The sequence below is a fragment of the Macaca nemestrina genome, chromosome 3, assembly GCF_043159975.1.
Source record: "Macaca nemestrina isolate mMacNem1 chromosome 3, mMacNem.hap1, whole genome shotgun sequence".
Classification (NCBI taxonomy): domain Eukaryota; kingdom Metazoa; phylum Chordata; class Mammalia; order Primates; family Cercopithecidae; genus Macaca; species Macaca nemestrina.
The window spans coordinates 43500630-43524554 of record NC_092127.1 but is presented as its reverse complement, the minus strand read 5'-3'; the positions used below and the strand labels follow the sequence as shown (position 1 = coordinate 43524554).

Below are 23925 nucleotides of genomic sequence, written 5' to 3'. Positions count from 1 at the left end.
TAGAGACAGAGTCTTGGTATGTTGCCCAGTCTGGTCTCGAACTCCTGGGCTCAAGTGAACCTCCTGATTCAGCCTCCCAAAGTGCTGGGATTGTAGGCACAGGCCACCATGCCCAGCCTGGCTTAATCTTAAGAAGCAATTATCAGCTTAAAAATAAGCATAAAATATTTGTGTCATAAAAGCCGCATAACTAAACTCTGCATTGATTATGATCTGTATAAGAAGGCACAAATATCATTATTATAGAAAATTATTTTGTCCTTATAATAAGATATAAATGTATCTTATTATGGACACAAATATAGTTACTCTGAACAACCTTCATATATCATCTATGTGTGTGAAATATACTTTTTTCTCATTATTTAAAACTAAAATTCATCCATCAACAGACACTTTGGTGAGAAGATGGATGTTTTAATTTGCTTGACTCTAGTAACCATTTCACTATGTGTAAGTATATCAAATCATCATGTTGTACACTTTAAATATATACAATTTGATTTTTTTTTAATTAAAATATTAGGGGATGAAAAAATCATTTCCTGCTCTCTTAGTTTAGGTGCCTATAAAAGCAGGGAAAGAACATAAGCGCAGGTGGTTTATGTGAGCGATCATCCCAGGAAACACAGGTGAGGAAGAGGGAAAGGGAGCTGGGCAAGAGGAGACGATAATCAAGGGCGTGCAACTGAGCAGGTCGCTGCTGTGGGCACCCGAGGTGCATTCCGGTGGGGACCCTCTGAGAAGCCATGTGAAACGCCTCTGAATCATCTCTCAGGAGGATGCAGGGGCAGGGCACTTACCAGTTTTGGGTTGCCCTCCCAGGGGTGTTTCTACTTCCATGCCCACCCCCACTCCCCAAACTCACACACACTCTCCAGAGTCCATAGCTTACCTTGGACCAAGCTTGGAAGTGGCAGTGAGGGACAACAGAGGAGGAAGCTACAGATGCTTCAGATGCCACTAAGTGTAGGCAGAAAACTATGCACCCAAGGCGAGCTCCATCAGCAACTTTTGCCCTAAACCCCTCTTGATTTTTACTGATTCTTTTGACGGGAACTAAAGGTGACAAACAAAAATGAAATTTACTCTATAAATATTGTTTTATCCATTCGTTTCATTCTGTTGAGAAGTGTGAAAAAACATGGGTGAATAGTACATGAGTTGAACATCAATATACTCCCCAATATACTGAATTAAGGCTATTGTTACAGAGCTTCCCAAACTTTGTCGCATCATGACACAGAAAGCGAGTGTGTATGTAGCACCCCAGGGCAAATGCAAGAGGCTCCCCAAGGAAGGCCACTTCTTTGGGGTCTCCAACCACCCTAGTATGCATCCAGCCCCTCCCAGCATGAAGGGATTAGTATGTCAGTATCCTAGTGTTCTGTGGCTAGGGGAATAACAATGGTAAGAATCAAAACACTATGTCAGCTAGGCTTGGTGGCTCATGCCTGTAATCCCAGCACTTTGGGAGGCCAAGGTGGGTGGATCACTTGAGCTCAGGAGTTTGAGACCAGCCTGGGCAACATGGCAAAACCCCATCTCTACAAAAAAAAAAAAATACAGAAATTAGCCGGGCATGGTGGCTTGCACCCTGTGGTCCCAGCTATGCTAGAGGCTGAGGTGGGAGGATTGCTTGAGCCTGGGAGGCAGAGGTTGCAGTGAACTGAGATAGCACAACTGCACTCCAGCCTGGGTGACAGTGACAAAGTGAGACTCTGTCTCAAAAACAAACAAACAAACAAAACCCAAAACCAAAAAATGCTATGTCAGGGAGAGAAATCTGTGGAAATAACTACAAATATTGTGATCCCTAAATTCTGAAGGTATCCTGAGGGAAACATAATTGGATTGTAACTGGAACCAAGACAGCATATGTAATAAATAACTTAAGGGAGCGCCTCAGGGATTCAGTGAGAGTCAGCTATTACTCACTTACGTTGTAAGTATACTGTTTTCTTACCGGGATCTGTGAGTCCTTGAAGGTAAGGGCCATGATATCCTGCTCATAGATATATACTCAACACCTAGCATAGTGCCTGGTGTTCAATAGTTCTAAATATTTGTTCAAATGTTTATTAATAAAAGTTCAAATGTGTGGAAAATAAAACAATCCTAGACACCAAGCTGCATTTAGCAAATTTATAAAGGTCTGACCCTGGTTTTAGCCACTCATTCCCTTGAACATGAGTGGCTAATTTTTTAAAAAAAATTTTAAATAGCTTAAAGATATTACATGCTTTAAAAATGTTAAAATAGTATCAAAAAGTAGAAAATTAAAAGTACTTTTCCTTCTCTTGCTCTGAACACTCAATTTGATTCTCCAGAGGTAACTCTTGTTAAGTTTCTTGCACCTCTTTTCAGAAGTTTTCCATGCATATAAGCATATGTGAGTGAGATCTCAAATTAATATAATCTTAAGCAGACACAAATTAAATGTCTGTATAATGTTTATATTTTTTTTACCTAACAATCAAATTGATATCTTTTATTGGATACAGAGCTTGGTTTTTTTTTTTTTTTTTGAGACAGAGTCTCGCTCTGTCGCCTAGGCTGGAGTGCAGTGGCGCGATCTCAGCTCACTGCAAGCTCCGCCTCCCAGGTTCACACCATTCTCCTGCCTCAGCCTCCCCAGTAGCTGGCACTACAGATGCCTGCCACCACACCTGGCTAATGTTTTTTTTTTTTTTTTTGTATTTTTAGTAGAGATGGGATTTCAACGTGTTAGCCAGGGTGGTCTTGATCTCCTGACCTCGTGATCCGCCCGCCTCGGCCTCCCAAAGTGCTGGGATTACAGGCATGAGCTACCATGCCCAGCCACAGAGCTTGCTTTTAATGATTTCATGACAGTCCATTGTCTAGAGGTCACATGATTGATTTAACCAGTTTCTTATTTACGGGAATTTACTTTTTAAATTTTTTTTCATAAACAGTTTTGATGGACATCTTTATTCATATGTCTCTACTCATCATATGCATCGGGATTGTTTTAGCTGCAAGTATCAGAAAAAATGATTAACGGAAACTTGACGAGTAAAAACATTTAATTTTCTCTCTTGAGTCTGGAGGCACAGTTTCTGTATTGCGTGAAGCCATTCAATACATCATCGAGATCCTAAGATTTTTCCATTTTCCTGCCGTCATTAGCAAGTTGGGTTTTCATTCCTTTGACGTTGCACAGTCCCAGGATGAGTGCCGTGGTTTTAGGCCTCGCACTGGGATGACAGCTGGAATAAAGGCCTTACGTGAAAAGACTGATCCTTAGACATTAGCTGTTCTCTCAGCAGATTTGGCCTCATTGGCCAGAATTCTGTCTGGTGAAGGGGAACAGAATCACCAACACTGGTTTCAGTCTAATCACGGTTCATCCCCTGGAGAAAAGGAGAAGCCTAACTTCCCTGAAGACAGGTGGTCTCCACTTGCCACATGAATGTAGCATCTGGGTTCTGTTAGCAGAACCATCTGTTCTGCTAGCAGGGAATAAGCAGACAATAGCTGTTGAGTATTGGACATCAGTGTTTGCCATATTTATTTGTTCAAGTTTGTCAGTGGGGAAAATTCTTAGCTACAAAATTTCTAGATCAAAGAGTAATGATTTTTGGAGGGCATTTCTTTTATTGTGTTTATATACATATATCATAAACTTTACCATTATAGCTGTATACAGCTCAGTGGCATCAAGTGCATTCACAATGTTGTACAGCCATCATCACTATCCATTTCCAGAACTTTTCCATCATCCCAGATGGACACTCTGTACTGGCCATCCTTCCCTGTGCCCAGCCTCAGCCAACTTTAAATCTTCTTTCTGTCTCTGTCAAGCCGACTGCTCTGGGTGCCTCACAGAAGCGGAATCATGCAATATTTGTCATCTTCGGTCTGGCTTATTTTACTGTGTTTTCAGGGCTAACTGATAAGGTAGCATGTATCAGAGGGGTACTTGCATTTTAAATGTGGAAGATGTTGTCAGGTTACACCACAAAAAGTTGGATGGTTTGTAGTCCCAGCACTAGTGAATGAATGTCCTAGTTTTTCCATAGTCTTATCAAGACTGTTTACAACCACACATTTTAACATTTGCTAATATGAAAGGTGTAAAATAGCATCTCATTTATAATTGCTTTTAAAACATTACTGAGCAGCCAGGTGTGGTGGCTCACGCCTGTAAGCCCAGCACTTTGGGAGGCTGGGGAGGGCAAATCACGAGGTCAAGAGATCGAGACCATCCTGGCCAACATGATGAAACCCCCGTCTCTACTAAAAATACAAAAATTATCTGGGTGTGGTGGCGCATGCCTGTACTCCCAGCTACTTGAGAGACTGAGGCAGGAGAATCGCTTGAACCCCGGAGGCAGAGGTTGTAGTGAGCTGGGATCGTGCCACTGCATGGCAGCCTGGTGACAGAGCGAGACTCTGTCTCAAAAAAAAAAAAAAAAAATTACTAAGCTTGTTTTATTTTCTGTTTGTATCCTTTCATTATTTTGAGGGAGTCATCTTTTTATGGATTCACCATGACTCTGATTATTTGTCCGCTGTATGTCTTACAAATACTTTTCTTTGGAAAATAATTTTTTTTAATCATCTGTCCTAAGTTCACCTAACCTTATATTTTAAAAAAATATAGCACACTTTACTCATCTTTTCCTTTATGGCGGCTGGGTTTTGCTCAGAGAGGTATTTCTAAATCCAGTATTTATAAAAAGAAAAAAATGTTTCTAGTTATATTTTATTTGATTTTCGCATACCTTTGATCCAAATGGAATTTATTTTGGTGTGAAATAGGACTTCAACTCCCCCCCCCGCCCAATGAATTGTTCACTTTCTAAGGGTTGATCTTAAGCTTTTAGTTTTAAAAAAACCTGCATAAAATCACCAAATGGAACTAAGTCACACATGTTCATGTTGAATGGGTGTTTTTGTTGCAGTGACGGTGAGAAGCAGTCGTGATTTCATGGGATTTCTCCTTCAGGCTCGAAGAGTGTCTGATCATCAAATCGCTGGGACTTTTGTTTTCATTCCTCCTCATTCCAAACTGATGACTTGTTTTCAAGAGGCTGATGCAGTCACCCATTCTGACAAGTCCCTGAAGAGAAACCTGTCGTTCCTGTGGAAGGCCCCTGCCCAGCCTGTGGGGGATATTAAGTTCCTGTAAGAGAGTGAAGTGCTGTTTCTTAGAAACTGAGCCTTTAACTCTGAAGAGAGGGGAGTTTCTCTTTGCCCTGTCTTCATATTCCCTTTCCCCCTGCTTATGTGGCCACCTTATAGCAAGGACAGGATCGCGGATGCTGCCTAAACTGGAGAGCCTATGCAGAGGGGAACTAAAAAAATGTTGCCCCCAAACTCATCCCTTCAGCACTATCCATATTATCTCTCTGCCTCCCCAGGCACAGGTAAATCTTGGCCAACGTCTCCAGGAATTTCTGACCAGAGGACAGAAGGGCTGGCCGTGGGAAGGCAGGAGAGAGCCAAGAAAGAGATAGGCAGATGGACAAATGGACACGTCCCTGGGCCCAGGAAAAGCCTCTTGAGGCTCTATGCCTTGGCTTGTTGTCTATAAATGGGCATAACCACAGCACCTCCCTCAGAGGGTTGTGTATGGATGAGAGAGCCTATGTTTGCTCAGAACAGTTCCTGGCAACAGTAAGCACTTCAAAAGCATCATTACTACTCAGAATGAGGTGCTTGTTTTGTCATTCTTTTCAGACACTTGCATTTACCAAGAAAGATACTTTTTTTCTTTCAGGAAAGGGTGTGTGTTTCTGTTTCTTTTCCCCACACCCTCCTAAATATGAAGGAGAGTGCGTCTGCAGGCAGAGGTCATCCAGGGCACGTGCTTACCTCCAGGACTCCCCTCTGCTCTGGGGAGCAGTGGGAGAGGAGGTTGGTGGCCCCAGCCTGTGGTGTCCCTTCTCCCCCACTTCCTGGTGGCACAGGGCAGCAGACAGGACAGTAAGAAGGGAAACACATGCCTTAGGATTTTTCCTCTTTGGAAGGCCCAGGGCCCGCTTACCCGTGGGTGTGCCCAGCTTCTGCCCTTGGCTTTGGTTCTTATGCAGTACAGAGGGTGTCTGACACTTGAAGTCCTTAAACCTGTACAGTCACCTTTTTTTCTCAAAGCACCTCCATTCCTATTTTTGGATTTACCATCATAGATGCTGCATGCCGCATAGCAAGTAGTGTAGAAGCTATGATCTCCATTTGACAGAACAAAACGAGCTAAGTCACTTGATGAGATGCCTGTCCTAAGTCGCCCTGTGATCTCCCACCTCTGGGAACCCTCGCGCATGATAACGTCCGCCAAGTCTGGAAACCGCATGTTGGGGGCCTGAACTATGACTCTCACTGAGTCTCGAGCCTCTGGGTGACCTCGGCCAAATTAATCGCCTTGTTATGACTGCCTCCTGAATACTTAAAGTGGGAAAAATGATGCTTGCCAATAATTCTTCCTTTACTGAAATATTTGGAAGAACAAATGGCATAATGTTTGTGAAACTGATTTTTTACTGAAGAATTATTTTTCAAAAAATTATTTAGAATATTAAGGATTTGTCTCTAATTTCCAATAGAATCTACAATGACAATAGACATATACAATTATACAACAGAATTATGAGATCTTCAAATCATGATGTAATAACAGTATATCAGGAATGGCTAATAATAACATTGACAATAAAACCTTTTGTTGGAGTCTAAACAGTTTAAGGAGAAACTTTTTAGTTAAAATGAGATTTTTAGTGACTATTTATTCAAGAAGACCATTGATTTTTTCACATCCTCTCTCATTCTAATTATTTGCAACTGTGGGGTTTTTGTTTTTAAAAAGAATGAAGTCACTTTTCATTCTTGAAGTAATAACATAATCTCTCTCTCATTCTTCTATTTATTTAGTTTTGTTCCTGTTTATCTGTTAGTGTGTTCTCTCTTTTCTATGAGGCTGGCCTGAGTTATTATTTAAAGGAAACTAAATCCGTGAACTACTCTGCTCTTTCTCTTTCCACAGTTTATCAGTAGTCCAGTCATATTTCGTTTACTGGGCAAGGATTGAATCATCTGTTGTGTCCCAACAGACACATAGCAGCGCCCATTCTGATGACCGCATGGAGCCCAGATTACTGATGCCAACCCTTCACCAGAGGCTGGGTGATGTTGAAGGAGCTGCCCCAGGTACAGCTTGTCATTGTATTTGCCAGGCTGGTTGTCATCATTATTTTTACAGTTATCTATTTTCACTTAAAAGTTACTACTGCCAGTTTCCTGTCCCTGCAAAACAAGTAATAAACACCTGCCGTGGCCAACTGCAGCAGTTCCTGGGGATGTGATAACGCAGCAGTGAGAGGGAGGGAACGCTTGCAGTTGCTTTGTTTGTTGCAGCAAACACACTTTGTCTGGCTCAACCTAACACAGTAAGTCAGGCCCCCGGGTGGACAGTGAGAGCTGTGCTGCAATACCAAAAAACAGCATACACCTCTTCCCCCACATTTACTAGTCCTCACAATATTTCCACTGTTTTCCTTAGTCCCCTGAAGCTACACAGAGAGCACAAAAAGGAAATGAGCTTTTCTTCGTTTTTTCTCATAAAAACACATCCTGTTTTCATTGTTAACTTTTCACAGTAGGTAGATGGCTCTTTGCAACCTGGATTGGGGAACAGAATCAGGAATCACTGTTTCAATGGGAAGGGATTTTTCCTTGCTCACTACATGGCTTTATATTCCATTAGTCCATGAACTCCTGAAAAAAGAAAAGAAAAGAAACAAAACAAAGGAAAACCTCTAGCCAGCTAGAGGCTGTTTGACCTACCTGAAAATCCCTGGTGGCATGGAACTCCTTTTTATTGCTTATTTCTAGTTAAGTTCTATGAACGCAAGCACTTGTAAAAGCATCCAGGCACATGCACACAAGACTCTACCCTTAATCCATTCGTTCTCCTCTTCCTTTATTCTTTCCTTTGTTCTTTGCTAATATGTTAAGGCCAGAATCCAGTCAGAATCCCTGCCTCTTCTCAGTCGAGCAGACCCAGGTACAGAAACAGTGGGGACCACCCTCCATTCTCTGTCTTTGCCCCAAAACCTTTGTCTTCTCCCATTACCCAGCACAACTCCTCCAACCCTCCCACCAAGACACTCCTAAAAGCAGAGTAAAGATCTCAGAGCCTGAGAGTGTGGCCTGGAGAAGACCCTGCACCCCTGACATATGTTTGAAATCTCATGTTTTATTTTATGAATGATGCAAATGTCATGTTTTAATCCCAAGTATAACCACGTTTGTTTGGACATGAATATGAATAAAACTGAAGTTTCAGGAAGAAGTGTCATGTGGAGCCTTGGGCCTTTCTATGCCTGACTCTGCTGGAAACCTTGTCCGCTAGGGGCCACAGCTTCCAGCCCAAGCAGTTTACAGGGTAACCTCCTCATTACATTGCCCACATTCCTCTCCTTCTGGCCCCGGCCTGTCTTCCCCATTCATTCCAGTACCCAAACCCTAGTGATTCCCAAAGGAAAAAGAAACGTGTATGTATGCATGTGCATGCATGTGTGTATGTATGTGCGTGTGTGTGTGTGTGTGTATGTATCCTGGGAAGTTTATCTTTGTACGGTTAAGAAATCTATTCACCTTATTTCATCTAATAAAGTGAAATAGATTTCTTAACTGTACAAAGGATTCAGTAGGCAAGTATAAATTATAAATTTTCAAAATTGGGGAAGTAGTATATTGTATATCTGAAACTTATCTCCCAATAGACCAAGACACTTTGGGTCCTCCTCCACCCCATTAGGTATGGTCTACTTTTATATTTCAGTCCCTTCCCTTCTGACACTTCCTCAAACTGGACTGTTCCACATGACAGTTCTCTGCATCTTTCAAGGTACAGTTCAAATATCTCCTTTGTGAAACTTTTCCTGATATTTCCTGGTAGGCAAGTGCCTTAGTCTATTCCAGCTGCTATAACAAAACATCCTAGACTGAATAATTTATAAACAATAGAAACATATTGCCTACATTCTGGAGGTTGGGAAGTCCAAGATGAAGGCACCAACAGATTAAGTGTCTGGTGAGGGAGGGATGATCTGTGCCTCAACAATGGCACGTTCTTGCTGTGTCTTCACATGGTGGAAGGGGTGAACAAGCTCCCTCAGTCCCCTTTTATAAGGCCACTAATCCCATTCATGAGGGCTCCACCCTCATGACTTAAGTACCTGCTAAAAACCCCACCTCTTTACACTATTGCATTGGGAGTTTGATTTCAACATGTGAATTTTGAGGGGGACACATTAAGACCATAGTGGCAAGTATAATTGCTTCCTTAGCTCTGGTATTAATTGATTAATTAATTCATTAATTAATTTTGTGACACAGTCTCTCTCTGTTACCCAGGCTGGAGTATAGTGGTGCGGTCTCAGCTCACTGCAACCTCCACCTCCAGGGTTCAAATGATTCTCCTGCCTCAGCCTCCCAAGTAGCTTGGAATTACAGGCATGCGCCACTGCATCCTGCTAACTTTGGTATTTTTAGTAGAGAGACACAGTTTCCCCATGTTGACCAGGCTGGTCTTGAACTCCTGACCTTAGGTGATCTACTTGCCATGGCCTGCCAAAGTGCTGGGATTCCAGGCTTGAGCGCCCGGCCTCTTGTATTAATTTAGGTAGTTTGACATGTAAGGGTGTCTCTTCCCAGTTTTGAGTTCGGGGACACCAGTTACAAGTCTGCATTATGTTTGCATCTCCAACAACTCTAACAATGCCCAGCCCACAGTAGGTCTGCAGGAAATATCCAAATGCTCTTAGAGTTCAAGAAGGAATTTGAAACTATCAGTTTGCCATGTTTTGTATGTCTGGGCTAGGCTGCTTTGTTCTTCACTTCAACATTTGTGAGTGTTAAAAACATTGGAGCAAAGGGGTACCTCCTTCACCCCCATCAAAGAACCTGGAGCCCTTGCCAGAGAAACTTCTGCCAACACTGTTTTGGTCAATGCCATCATGCCATCCTCATCATCATTGTGGTAAACCCTCTGTGCATGTTGCCTGTGCCTGTGTGCCAGGCACCTGCTTCACGCTTCCCCATTAATGAGTTCGTGTCAACCCCTCAGCAATTCTATGCTGGCCTCATTTTGCAAATGAAGAAACTAATGCTCTGGGAGGACTTCCCCAAAGCCAGGAATTAGTGGAGGACTGAACCCAGATGAGAGTCTGACTCTACAACCTGCACTTGCTTGCTTGCTGCTCCGTGTGAAGCTCTTTCTCATGCTCTGGGCTGTCAGGTTAGCCAGTCACAAATGGGAAACGAGATGGTGGAGGGCAGTGGAGGGCAGTGATCTTGTCTCTGCTCATAGCAGATGTTCAAGTTATTATCACCAGGGAAAGAAACTTTGAGTGTTAATAATAGGGCAAGAAAGATCTAGGGCTTTGAAAAGTCTGATTTGTGGGATTCCACTCTTTTTTCTAGCTAGAAGCAGTTTTTGGTAGAGGTGAAATAAATACGGTGGTCACAGTGCGTTCTGCGTTCCCTGAATGGTGGCTGTTAAGAAGGTACAAGCCCAGACAGGCCAGGGACTCACTCTCTAAAAAGATATAAGCCCTTGCGTGGTCAGGGGCTTGTGTGATCAGGCAGGTCATCTGTATGCTGACACTTTTAAGTGCCTTACACTTAATGGTCTCTCCTTGAGGAACATTAGAGTCACTGCTGTTTACCCCCGATCATAGCTGTGTGTACCAATCGATACGGGGAAAGTGCTCTCACTCTCTCTGCACTGTCTTTGGGCCTCTGCTTAGCTCCCAGGGCCCCCATCACTCTTCCACAGAAGCACACACATGCCTTTGCTGTTGCCCTTCCTGGAGCTGCAGAGGAGGACAGCCTAGATCCTGTTCCTGCCAGTACTTGGGTGACAAAGTTTCCTGGGGATGCAGAGACTCTGTCCCAACCATCTTCACACACAGCCACTGAAGGCAGCATCGACCAGCAACTCAGCATGGATAGCCATCCAACTCTAGAGCCGTCCCTGGAGGTCCACAGGCTGGAGAGGCTCGTGGCCCTCAAGAGAGTCTCCTCAGAGAGCTTTGCTTCCAGACTTAGCATCCATCACAGGTAAGGGTGATGGGTGGGCCATTCAGGACAGGTGATGGGACTAGGCTGAACACTGGGGTACATCATTTGGAGTCTGACAAAGAAGATCTCAGCCATATTTATTCTTAAGTGTGTGAAAAACCCAGGATGTAACAGGGCCACTGGTCTGAAGGACTGGGTATGATAATTACCCAGGGAAATTATTCTCTTGGATGGGGTGAGATCTCTGAGATGCTGTTATAAATAAAACTTTAAAAGTGACTTTTTATATTTTAAATATATTTATAATAACAATATAGAAATGTATATTTTATATAAAATAATAAGCGATAGCATTTGGTGAGTTCTTTGCCGCCATTCTCACTTATCTCTCCCCTTCCTCGTCTCTGTGGTTCCCAACTCCAAACTCAGAAGTTTTTCAAGTGGATCTGATGCCATCTGCATACACAACAATGGTAGGAAACATTGCTTTTTGGTCCAAAACTTAATGACCTGTTTTCAGCCCTTCCATTCTTCCCTTTAGATCTCAGGATGATCCCAGCTTTGATTCACTGGAAACTTGCCTGTCCTCAGTTGGGGGTGAACAGGTAAGAACCTAAACTGTGAAGAGGGCTTGCGACTGATGTTTTGATCCTAGACTGGCCAGTTTCAGGCTGGAAAATCAGAGCTACTAGACTGATTGATAGATAAAGTCAGAGAGAAGAAGGCAAAGTATAATATACACACAGTGTCTTTCTACTAATCAATACCTTTCCATTATATGCAGTGTCTCTGAAGTGATCGGCAATTGTAGAAATTGATGTTTTAGTGATTTGTCTTCTCACGTAGCCATAGTTAATAATTACTCTCTTCTCTCCTCCTCCATCCCTCCTTCATAACATTGACCTCAAAGCACCATGTATGGTCCCAGAAGTTAGATCAATGGGCAATATAAAATATAAATGCCCACTGATTTACTATTCCTTTGAAGTCTTAGAAGGAACACAAAATAAAACATGGTGTAATATTCTTACTTACATTTATCAGAACCTACAGTGAGGTTAAATGGTCCCTCTTGCATGGGTCCTATCATAAAAAGACACACTAGAAGCTTTCAGCCATAGAAGATGATGCAATCACCCATTGATATTTTGGTTTGGAAGCCTCTTAAAGGATCCTTAGCTTGTTCTTGTAACTGGCTTCCTTGTTCTCTGTGGGGTTTCCATTAGCCACCCCATCCCCATCAATAACAAGTGCATTTGTATCTAGTTGGGCATTTTACTTTGAGCTCCTTTAGTAGCAAGAAAGAGATTGGGTTTTCAGCTGCCGCCTGGGAGTCTTTAAGGAACCCCAGTTAGTTACAAAGTTCAGTGGCAGCTTAGGAGGAAGACCAGTACCTTTGACTCTTTTTTTCCTTTGTTTTTCTAGGACAAGATGAAGGCCTCTAACAGGACCATGACACAGCCTCCTCTGTACACCGTCCAGCTTACCCATCCCCGGCGCCTCTGGTCCTCTGAAACTTTCACAGGGAATGGGGCAGGGGCAAGCAACCCAACCGCTGTCCTCCAGACCTCTGGTACTTCTGGGCTACCTGCTACTGGTGACCAGTCAGAGGCATCCAGGGCCTCTGCCAGCTTCTTACTTCAGTCAAAGCACGAGGAGCTCAGAGCAGGGAAGGGAGATGGAGAGGGTGGAGTGGGATACCCTCAGCAGACCACCTCACGGCCTGACGCTGGGCTAGAGGGGGCCCAGGCCCCTCTGGGGATCCAGCTCAGAACTCCCCAGCTGGGAGTTCTGCTTTGCCTGTCAGCCATCCTGGGCATGGCCCTGGCTGCTGGCCTTCGCTACCTGCACACCCAGTATTGCCACCAGCAGACAGAAGTGTCCTTCGGCGAGCCCGCTTCGGATGCTGTTGCCAGGAGCGACAGTGGCGAGACTGTGCACATCAGGAGGATTGGGGAGAACAGTTTTGTTTTGGTTCAAGCAGAGTACAACTGGATCACTCCTTCTGTGGGTAGCAAGAAAACAGTCCTCTGAGAAGACCATCACCCCAGACCTCTCAGTGGCCCTCCTTGGGCCCTGGAGAGTGTCCCAGACAGAGCAGACCTAATGAGAATACCTGATGAAGACAGGGACTCATTGTGCCTCTGTCAATGTGCAGTTCGTGGAGGAAGCCGGGAGAGGACAGTTTCATCAACAGAGGGAGTTATTTCTGAGCTTTGTTGTCTTAACATCTGTAATTGAGCTTCCTTTTTTCTTTTTGCAATTAGACGTTCTGTTTGAAGACTTAAACTCAACACAATGAATATTGTATAACCCGCTCATTAACTAGACCCCTGTGGCCGCTAAGCTTCCTCTGTTGCCTTAAGGAAGCCATAGAAATAGAAATGCTGTCCCTCCTTAGTGTCTCAGCCTCATCTCTTCTAACTCTTTGGGGAAAAGAGTAATGTTAGGTTGTGTCTCCTGCAAGAAAAAGAACTGCAGCTCTCACTTTGCCTTCCTAAACCACCCCCAAATAAGTCTTCTTTTCAAAACTAGAATTCAACAACTTGCTAGAGTTCTGATTTGGATGGCTAGGTGAATGCAAGGGTGTTTGGTCTTCTGGGCAACTCAGCAGCCTGGCAAATCGCTATGGAAATTGATCCAAAGTCAGGAAAGTTTTTGAGAGCTTGATTGAACACATCTTTAGGAAAACATATACATGCAACACAAGGCCATAAACACCAGAGTGGGGTAAGCAAGCCTTTTCATCAGGTGTAAATGGATCTGAGACCTCCCATCCATTTACACTTGATGGAAAGATTCGTGTATTCCAACAGCTAGCAGACATATTGCCTTTTGCCAGAGGTCAGGCTGAAAAACGTTATTATACCAGCACAGTTTGAAGAACAGTCTTTACTTGTCTTTTCAGGGAATATCAGGCAGAAAGCTTCATGGACGAAGGTCATCTATCTGATCTCATAACCTTATGAAGATTGCTTTAACAGTGGCTCCACAGATACTATCTGAGGTCAAAACAACAGATCTGAATGTAACTCTTAAATATGCTCACCTAATATAGCACATTGGAATTAGCTGCCTTTTCAGAGTGAAACCTATTACAGAGTCACCATTCATTTTAATGCAGAAACAAAAATCACTACAAATTCGGAAAGGATATTTGTTTATTGAACACCTAATTCATACAGGAACTGTGCTAAGAAATTTGAATATATCTTCACATTTAACCCTCACAAAAATTTAATGAGGAATAAGTGCAGTAACTTTCCAAGGAGAATGAGGCTTTCCTTACATCTCAATTTAACAATTTTTAAAAATTGGGTGTTCAGGAAAGAGACAGCTCCTGCTTTTTCCATACCTCCCTTTAGCTCATTGGTCATCAATTTCAAGACTGTCTCCTCCTGGATTCTGGGCTAGATAGCTCTGTTCCCTGGCTTCAGTCATTAGATGCATGGAGACCTAGGTAATTTGTGCATTCACAAATGAAAGTGTTCTAGGAATGCTGTGGAAAGAAAGAAATGTACTGTACTCTAATAAGGCCACAGATATCCCTTCTGCATGCCTAGGGATGCCCTCTAAAAGATATCCTCCCCAAGAAGCAAACAAGGGACCCCATTAGCGGAGAGCTCTCATCTGGCCACATCACATCAGAGCCAGATGCATCATGTATGCAACATTTTTTAGATCTTTTCTGTCTAAGAGAGAATTTTCCTATGTAAACAGACTGTTTCGCTTATCTGTTGATGTGAACAGATTACTTTCAAGCTTAGTAGTTGAAAATAAAATCACCACCACCACCATTTATCATCTTTCACAATTCTGGGGTTGCCTGGGCTCAGCTGGTCATTTCTTCTGCTTTTGATGTTATTGAATGGGATGGGACAGCCTAGTTGACTCCCTCACATGGCTTGCAGTTGGTGTTGGCTGCCAGCTAAGGGCCCAAATGGGGCTGCTGAAGAATGTGGGAAGCAATATGGTTCTGTTCTTTGTGTCTTCTTATGCCATATGGTGGCTGAGTTCCAAGAGGAAGTGTGCCAAGCACACAAAACCAAAGACTGCATGTCTCTTAAGACCTAACCTTGGAAGTGGTCATAGTGAGTCACAGGACCAACTCTCATTATTCAAAAGGAAGGGCAATAGATTTCACTTTTTGATGGGAGAAGTGACCGAGGATTTGCAGCCATCTTTAATTCACTTTCCCTTCTTCTTAGACTGCTGACCTGCCATGGGGGGATTGTGTGAGACTTGAAGAGATGCCATTCATCCCTGGGAGATGAGGGAGGTGAGAGGAGTCTCCAGATTTCAGGATCAGGTATTTTCTCTTCTCCAGTTGGACTTCCAGCTTATACAAAACAGTAAAGTGATGCAGAAGGGTTAGCCAGATCTCTGAGCCTCCTCTTCCTCATCAGAGAAAAGAACATCACAAAATCATTCAGCTCTTTTGGTTGATGTAAAGATTGAATGCATACACAATATTTAGCTATCTGTAACCAAACTGACATGCCATTGTCATTAATGTTATCCTGAAGCTGCAACACTCTTTACGTGTAGTCCATTTAGAGAAATTCTGTGATCAGGAAAAAAAAGTCACTTTGTTTCTATGACAAATTCTCCTCTTCTTCTTCCTTTTTTTTTTTTTTTTTTTTTTGAGATGGAGTCTTGCTCTGTCACCAGACTGGAGTGCAGTGGTGCGACCTCAGCTCACTGCAACCTCTGCCTCCTGTGTTTACGCGATTCTCTTGCCTCAGCCTCCTGAGTGTCTGGGACTACAGGCACACACCACCACATCCAGCTAATTTTTGTATTTTTAGTACAGACAGGGTTTCACCATGTTGACGAAGATGGTCTTTATCTCTTGACCTTGTTATCCATCCACCTCGGCCTCCCAAAGTGCTGGGATTACAGGCGTGAGCCACTGCGCCCGGCTGACAACTTCTCTTGAAGCATCCTTCCCACCTCACTTCCCTGGCTCAGCCACTTGAAGTCCACATGAGTTGTCATGGCAGTCATTGGCTACAATTCCTACCATGTATCAGATATTTTTTTGCTGCAACATTCTGACTAGACTCTTCTTTGGCCAGGGCAGCTGGAGTCCATAGGCCTATACTCAAACTACATAAGTGATCGTGAAGGTCCTCTAAGCTTCACAGAAGCCCCAGAGGGGAATGAGTAGGAAGTGTTAGCTTAACCTGAAGGCTCTTACTAAAGTGCAAAGCCATTAAAAGTTAAAAAAAAAAAAAAAAAAAAAAAAAGGAGAAAGGACTCAAATACAACATCTTAAAATAGCTTTTTCATTTTGTTGAAACAGCTACAAAATTGCTCATCCAACCTCTTCTTGGAGGAAAGACGGTATGGGGCTAAACACACATTTGAGGGAAAATGATGGATAAATAATTGCTGAAAACTCTTTATATTTTAAACAAATGCTTTTGTATCTATTGTGCTAATTTAATAACTATACACCATGGGTAGGGTAGCCTTAATCTGTTTACATTCAGAGACCATTTCTGATATTTCCAATTAATTTTTTCCCAAAGATACAATTTTGGTAAAGTACAACTTAATATTTGACTGTAGGTTGTCTTGCTGTCCCACTGTTGAGGCTCTCTGCATTAATTTGCTGTTAACACTGTTTGTTTTCCTTAAAAAAAAAATTTTTTTAATTAGCAAAAAAAAAAAAAAAAAAAAAAAGTCAGCAAACCAGTAAATATTTAGACATGTGTCACACTTTATTTGCAAGTTATCTGGGAAGGGCTGGCAATTTATGAATAAATTTCAGGTGATGGCTATGTCCTCTCCCTGTCTCAGACTTCCGATATTAATCAGTGATCCTAGCCTTTCTGGGACACAGACTGTGTGTTCTGATTTCATTTCACTCCAGCCTGTCCCTCTTCTAAAAGTGGCAAGAAACTTCTTTTATTCAAGTGAAGTTAATTTGCATTAATTTGTTTTATTAAACTTGAGAACTTCTGCAGACTTACAGTATTCTGAGCGCTCTGCTCCATCTGCCCTGGCGTGGTGCAAAACCGGGGGTGGTCATCTCTCGATCCTGGTTTATCGTATCAGGCATTTGTGATAAAAGGAAGACTAGCGTTTTGTTTGTTTGTTTGTTTTGCTCTTTAAATGCAAAAAGAAAATGGGAGCGTTTTGAGACTCCTGTTCTACCCATGACGATTGAGGCCACAAGGACAACTATAGGCTGTCAGATGTTTTCCGGAGATTTTTTGCTTTCAAAACATAAATCAGTTCATGTCGCTGTCTCTGAATTCCCTAATGGTTTTCCATCTCTCTCAGAATAAAATATGGACATCTGATTGGGCTGACTGTGTCCTGCAAGAGCTGGCCCTCTGACATTGCCCTCTTCCTGCGTGTTCACTGTGCTGCTCTGAGCCCTCCAGGAAGCTCTGTGCAGCTCCCTTGCTCTCCTGTTGTCTGGAACGCTGTTCCCCCAGGCATCCACCTTCAGAACTTGCTTCCAGTGCTGCCTCAGCAGAGGGCCTTCTCCTGACCATTGCAACCTCTAATCAACCTAGGCTTCTACACTGTTTAATAATATTGATAGCACTTATAACCACTTGAGTCATATATTTATCTTCCCCAGACACAGATCCTTCATAAAGACAAGGACTTTGTTTTGTTCACTGCTGTATTCCTAGTACATAACTTGGAGTCCACTATTCCTAGGACATAGTAAGTAATCAGTAGGTATGTGTTACATTTGTAAGTGAAAAGTTCAATACCCGTGTTACTATCACCAGCTCTTAGTGTAGATTAAAGTTGAATATATGGCACCTTGAGTAGCTCCAGAGCACATGGGAATCAGGCAATGTAAGTTTCCCTCCTAGAGGTGAGTTTAAAAGAGTCAATGGGTGACTGTCCTCAGTGCAGGAAATGCTCTTATGTCTCAGATCCGAGGCTCCCGGGAGTTGTTGGCAGGGAAGAACCAAGAATAGACTTCCCTCTCGATCTGTGCTGGGGCAGACGGAAGGCTGAGCGGAGTCTTTCCAACTCAGAAGCTCCCTATAGGCAGCTTTTCTTCAGGTCACATCATCTGTCACAGGGTTTCTCAACCTCCATGCTGTCACCATCTGGGACTGGATATTGCTTATTTTGGGGGACTGTCCTGTGCATTGTAGGATGTTTAGTAGCATCCCTGGCCTCTACTCAATGCCAGTAGCTCCCTCCTCCCCAGTTGTAAAACCAAAAATGTCTCCAGACATGGACAAATGTCCCCTGGAGGGCAAAATTACCCCTGTTGGGGAACCATTGGTCTAGAACATAAGGCATGTGACTGTAGGCCCCAAGCTGAAGTGGCATTTCCCACATGATTTCCACACCCAGGGATGAAGTGGGCAGGACTGAGATGGAGAACTATAGGGTTTACAAATTGGAGTGCCTTTACAGGTCTTCTGACTCAGTGGTTTTTAAAAACCAAGTCAGTAAACCAATAAAAGATAAATGCTCTAGGGAGGTTTGGGGATATCTTCCCCTCCTGTTTCCTTCTCCCAGCCTCCCTTTTGCCCATTGCCTCAGAAACTCAGGGCTCCAACAAACAGGGATTGAAAACCATGAACAACGCCTTCTTCAGATGAGGAGAACAAGGCCACGGAGAGGTCAGTCCAACAACAAGTAAGTCTAGGGGAGTCCTCAGATTCCTCCGACCCACCCTGACTTCCAAATCTGCTTTTCCTTCCACCATACTTGGCAGCTCATTTATTCTCTTGGATCATGTTAGGTATTGTAAATATTTCAACAGATCCAGAGAGAGCCAAGAATCAAGCAGAAAAATGGCCTGGAATGATTACTTTACAGCCGCCCTGGGAATGAGGAGGATGATAGGACACTGGGGACTGGTCAGTCATGGTGAGTGAGGCCTGGGCATGACCTGCCAGGCTGTGACAGGGCCCCAGAAGTGGGCCAAAGGGAGGAGGGACAGCAAGGGAGGGAGGGGCAGTCATTATCCCAGGTAGGAGCCCACCATGGCAAGGAGATGTTTCTCATTGGTTTACAGCCACCATGTTGAACTCATTGCCTTCCTTGCTGTGGGCTCTGCATTTTCCTTCCTTCAAATGGCATCTTGGGAGCATCTTCCCCCCTCACCTGATGATAGATGGCTTCTGCAAAGTGTTTTGTTGCTTTATATAGGAAAGAGGGTGCCTGGAAGTACATTCCATTGGATATTAAAGACTGTATTTCCCTGATTTATTGTCAAGCTATGCAGGATTGTCTGAGAGGCAAGGAACCAATGGGGATATCCATTTTGACTAATGATTAATTATTATATCGAAAGTGATATTTTCCTATCAACCGATAGGCAGGAAAAGTAGACTAGAGCTTGCTAGGTTACCACCATGGGTCACAGATGTTGCCTCTGCATTTTCATATTATATTATCCATTACAGGCGGCACCTTCTCATTTAAAAACATAATTTGTTGTTCTCCCAGACGAAAAAAAAAAGCTGACATTTCACATGTAAGCCAAAGATTAGAGTCACTGCACAGGGCCGCATATGGAAGTACATTAGGATGTGGTGTCCCTGAATCAAGGACACCAGGCAGCCAGTGCTGGGAGAGATGTAGAAGGCAGTGACTTCTGATCTTTATTATGCAAATGTGCAGTCCCCGAGCCAGGCTGTTTAACCTCATCAGGGAAATGTCGCTGATCATTTCAAGCTCCAAATGTAGCACAAGCATTAGTACTAGTATGTTATTATTGTTATTATTATGATTTGGCGGGCATATGGAAGCCCAAGTCCTCTGATTTAAGCTCAGTCCCTACTTGCTCAGACCCTCTGGGATTGGACATAAACTCCTCTTGATATTAAACAAACAAATGTTTTTTTCTTTCTCTTTTTAATGCTTGTTGGTGAAACACTTTGCAGGCCTGGTTGTCTGCCAAACATGGGTGAGGATGGTGAGAGCTTCATGAAATGCAATCTCTACCCCAGAGGCTTAGTGACAGGGTGCCTTCTCTCTCCTCCAGGACTCCATGCCCCAGTGGCAGACACATCTAGAGAAAGCATAAAGAATGGAGTAGAGGCAGGAGAAAGGATGGATCGGGGAGTGGAAATGGTAAGGAGGATTGAAAAGAGAGATGCTGCGTGGGCTTAGAAGGGGAAAGTTCCCTTATTCCCACTTGTGGGTCATTGCTCTCTCAGAGCCACAAAGGAAACCGAGGAGCTGCCGAACAGGCAACAGAGAAGAAATTAAACGAGAAGGGGAAAGTCAAAGACAGCTGCGTGGCCAAGGGTGGTTGAAAGCAAAGGCTGAGCATCTTTGAAATCCAGATCGCTAGACCTCAGTTGGCAAGGTCCAACTTTTAGAAGAAATTAAGTAAATAAAAGGGAAACATTAAGCTGTAGTGACATTCTAGAGGAAACAAAAAGCAAGCAGTTCACATCCCCTTTTCCTCCATCAGCCTGGAACTAGGGGAAAGGTCCGGCTCTAATAAGTTACCCAGGAGGGAGATTGGTCATTGCACAACTGGAAAGACTAGAAGCTTCTCCAGAGACCCTCAGAGTCCTTCTCATCTAGCCCCAAGTCCTCTTCATATAAACACTGATATTGCGATTCCAGTCCAAGTGAATCAGTTTTTGTGAGTGGAATCCACATCCCTATTTTTTAAGGCTTTCCAGGAGATTCGAAAGTGCAGCCAGGGCTGAGGCTGCAGCTCTGGATGCTGATGAACAGAAACTCCACAAGGGCTGGAATTCTTGAATGTTTATTTTCTGCTGCATACCCCAGCATCTAGCACAGAATCTGGCTCGTAGGAGAAATGGAATATAGATTTACTAAATGAAAGGGCAATGGGGGAAACAAGGCATTTCTGTAACAGATAAAAGTATGAACACTTTGGGAGGCCGAGGTGGGTAGATCACCTGAGGTCAGGAGTTCAAGACCACCCTGACCAATAAAGTGAAACCCCGTCTCTACTAAAAATATAAAAATTAGCCGGACATGGTGGCAGGCTCCTGTAGTCCCAGCTACTCAGGAGGCTGAGGCAGGAGAATTGCTTGAACCCGGGAGGCGGAGGTTGCAGTGAGCCGAGATTGTGCCACTGCACTCCAGCCTGGGTGACAGAGCAAGATTCTGTCTCAAAAAACAAACAAACAAAAACCAAAAACCAAAAAGAAGTCTGTATATAATTAGGCCATTCAAGGCATCTGTGGAGGGGGTCACCTCCCAGAGCCCTGCTGCCGGTCACTTTTGTCCCTCATTGTTCTGGCAGTGGTAGACACACACCTCGTTCCCAGCTCTTCCTGGGTGTAAAGGGGAAATTGTATCTGCGGAACCAGCAATTGTCTATAGAGAGTGGCCTCAGGGAGGCAGAATGACTCCTTTTCCATGGGCAGGGCTTCCTGAAGGCCTCTTTGTGTCCTGGAGGAAACCCCTTTGTCCTGTCTCCATCCTTCTCTGGCACTGGTCAACACTGACTTGGAGAGGTTGAACATCAAGAAATGAAACCATCAAAAGGGAGGGCTTAGGCTGAAAGGACAAAACTAAACACATGCTAAGCTGGAGACTCAACTGGATCCTGAATGAATTGGGATCACTCAGGGAAATGTTGATTGAGCACACACCAAGGGACCAGATTTGCATTGGAGGTTGAGGAGACAAAGGGAAGTAAGGCTGGGACTCTGCCTCTAAAGAGTGGGCCAGTGGCAGGTGATGTCAAGGCTGGCCCTAGAATTGACACTAAGCCAAATGTTAGTCCAGCCTCCCACCTCCACCCATCTCTTTCCTCTCTTCCAAGCATCAGAAGTCCTGTATCCAAAAAGGATCTGCTCTTAATGGAAGCCCAAAATGTAAATCCAACCAAAGCACAGTTACTCTGCATAGGGGGAAAGTCCTGTCCTCTCACCTGTTCTTTACCTGTCCCTCCATTCTCCCCCCTCAAAAATGCTTTCCTTAAGTCTTTGGAGGCTGCGAACTCAGGTTGCATGCCTTTGCTCTGAATAACCTGGTATTTCTAGATTCAGGTTGTTTAGCTGACACTAAATCAACAATGCTAGCACCAAGGAGGATCTAATTTTCCTCCTCTGGCTTCCTGAGATAGACGGTGTGACAGTATGGCTTTCAAAGGAGACGAGGCTTAAGTCACCAGTTTTTACTATCTGCACGGAGCCAGCTGTGGGTTGTTGTCCTTCTCCACCAGTGGCTGAGAAACAGTCAAGGCCCTTTCTGGTGGCCTTCTCTTCCTCCTTGCTCCTGCTCGGAGTCCAGTCAGTGATGAGTTTTATGAAAATGAAGGATGTCCTTCTCCCAGAGTCAGGAGCCCTGTCCCTTTAGCTGATGGATGACAGATGTCACATGAAGGAAAGCTGAAGAGGAACCCTGGGCGTGGACTTAGGTCACTGAGTTAGTTTGATGGAGATCTCAGTATCTCATCAGGACATAGGCTGAGAGCGGCTGACATCAGCTGCCTTTCTTCTGTACCACTCAGTGTTGAGAGCTAGTAAAACAATGTATTTGGCTGGAGCTGTAGCCAGTCTGCCACCTCAGTCCCTACTCTGTACTCTAGCAAGAGCGCTTCAGCCAGATGCTGAGAGACCAGTGGAGCAGTGTACTGTTAACTCACGTGAGACAGCGCTGTGTGTCTGCATAAAACCTTGAGCTAAGAGAGATGTTGGGATTTCACTGAGTGTGTCTCCCTGTTTCTAGTGAGCACCATGGCATAGGAAAAGAAAATATATGGGAGTAGGACAGGCCTTAATTCAAATCTTGACAGTGCTCCTGATGAACTCAACAACTTTTTTCTCTTCTTTTTTTTTTTTTCAAGATGGAGTCTTGCTCTGTGGCCCAGGCTGGAGTGCAGTGCCGTGATCTCCGTTCACTGCAACCTCTGCCTCCCAGGCTCAAACAATTCTCCAGTCTCTCTTCTGAACACAAGCCACTAACAGCCAGCTAATTTTTGCATTTTTTGTAGAGACGGGGTTTCATCATGTTGCCCAGGCTGGTCTCGAACTCCTGAGCTCAAAGCGACCCATCTGCCTCGGCCTCCCAAAGTGCTGGGATTACAGGCATGAGCCACCCAGCAGATTCAACAAGTTTTGGCAAGTACTTTCGTATCCTTTACACTCATTTTTCACATCTGTAAAATGGGGATGACATTATTTACTTGGCAGATTTGTGGTGAGTAGTAGATCTTAGAAACTCAGCTGTTTGAAATCCTGTGAAATTATTATTTCTATTGGGCTCTGAAGTCTTTGAAAGGACAGATGGTATTTTCTTTATCTTTGTATACTTAACCTCTAATATAGTAAATATCTGGCACGTAGTAGCTACTTAAATGTAACTTTTCAGAAAACTCTTCCCCAATACTTCATCTAAATAAGTATCCCCTTGTTATTCATTATATTATTTTCCTTTATAGTCCCTGAAATGATATAGTATTTGTATATTGTCTACTTTTTCACTAGACTGTAATTTCCATGAGATTAGTAATCTTGTCTGTCTGGGTGGCCAGAGTCTAGAGCAATGCCTGCTAAGAGCAGGTGCTCAAAATGTATTTGTGGAATGGAAACATAAATGAATGGTAGTTGCTTAATTATTACTAGTAGTGGCAGTGGTTTACACGGTATCAGAACCAACACAAAGGGACGCCTTTAGTCATCTTTGCAAAGCTCACCAGAAAGGATGACAATGATCAGAAACCTTTCAAGTTTCCTCCTCACAGAATTCTGCCTGGGAACCTTTATTAAGGATGGCCGATTTCACCAGGCCTCCACCAGGAGGCCCTTTATGCTAAACTGAGCAGAGTGAATGTTTTATGACGTGGACAAGGGCTGCCTCAGAGCCTGAACTGGGGCCATCTGGGGGGAGTGGGGTGGGGCCACACCCTCTCCCTGGGCTCTGCACCACTGAAAGGCTCCAGACGGC

At 43.8% G+C, this 23925-nt stretch overlaps 1 protein-coding gene across 10 annotated transcripts in view; it reads left to right on the top strand.

The window, feature by feature from the left end:
- Nucleotides 1–16268, top strand: part of LOC105463429 (reeler domain containing 1) — a 44213-nt gene extending 27945 nt beyond the window's left edge. For 6 of the 10 annotated variants that reach the window (XM_071092961.1, XM_071092960.1, XM_071092959.1 and 3 more), the window contains 5 exons: nt 4929–5151; nt 7007–7170; nt 10776–11088; nt 11570–11654; nt 12475–16268. In XM_071092961.1, the coding sequence (XP_070949062.1) occupies nt 4929–5151; nt 7007–7170; nt 10776–11088; nt 11570–11654; nt 12475–13083 (1394 nt within the window). In that variant the 3' untranslated portion in view covers nt 13084–16268. Of the gene's footprint in view, nt 1–1829; nt 5152–7006; nt 7171–10775; nt 11089–11569; nt 11655–12474 lie in introns of all 10 variants that reach the window. The other 4 variants (XM_071092964.1, XM_011710503.2, XM_071092962.1 and 1 more) reach the window with 3 other exon arrangements.
- Nucleotides 16269–23925: the final 7657 nt, after the last annotated feature.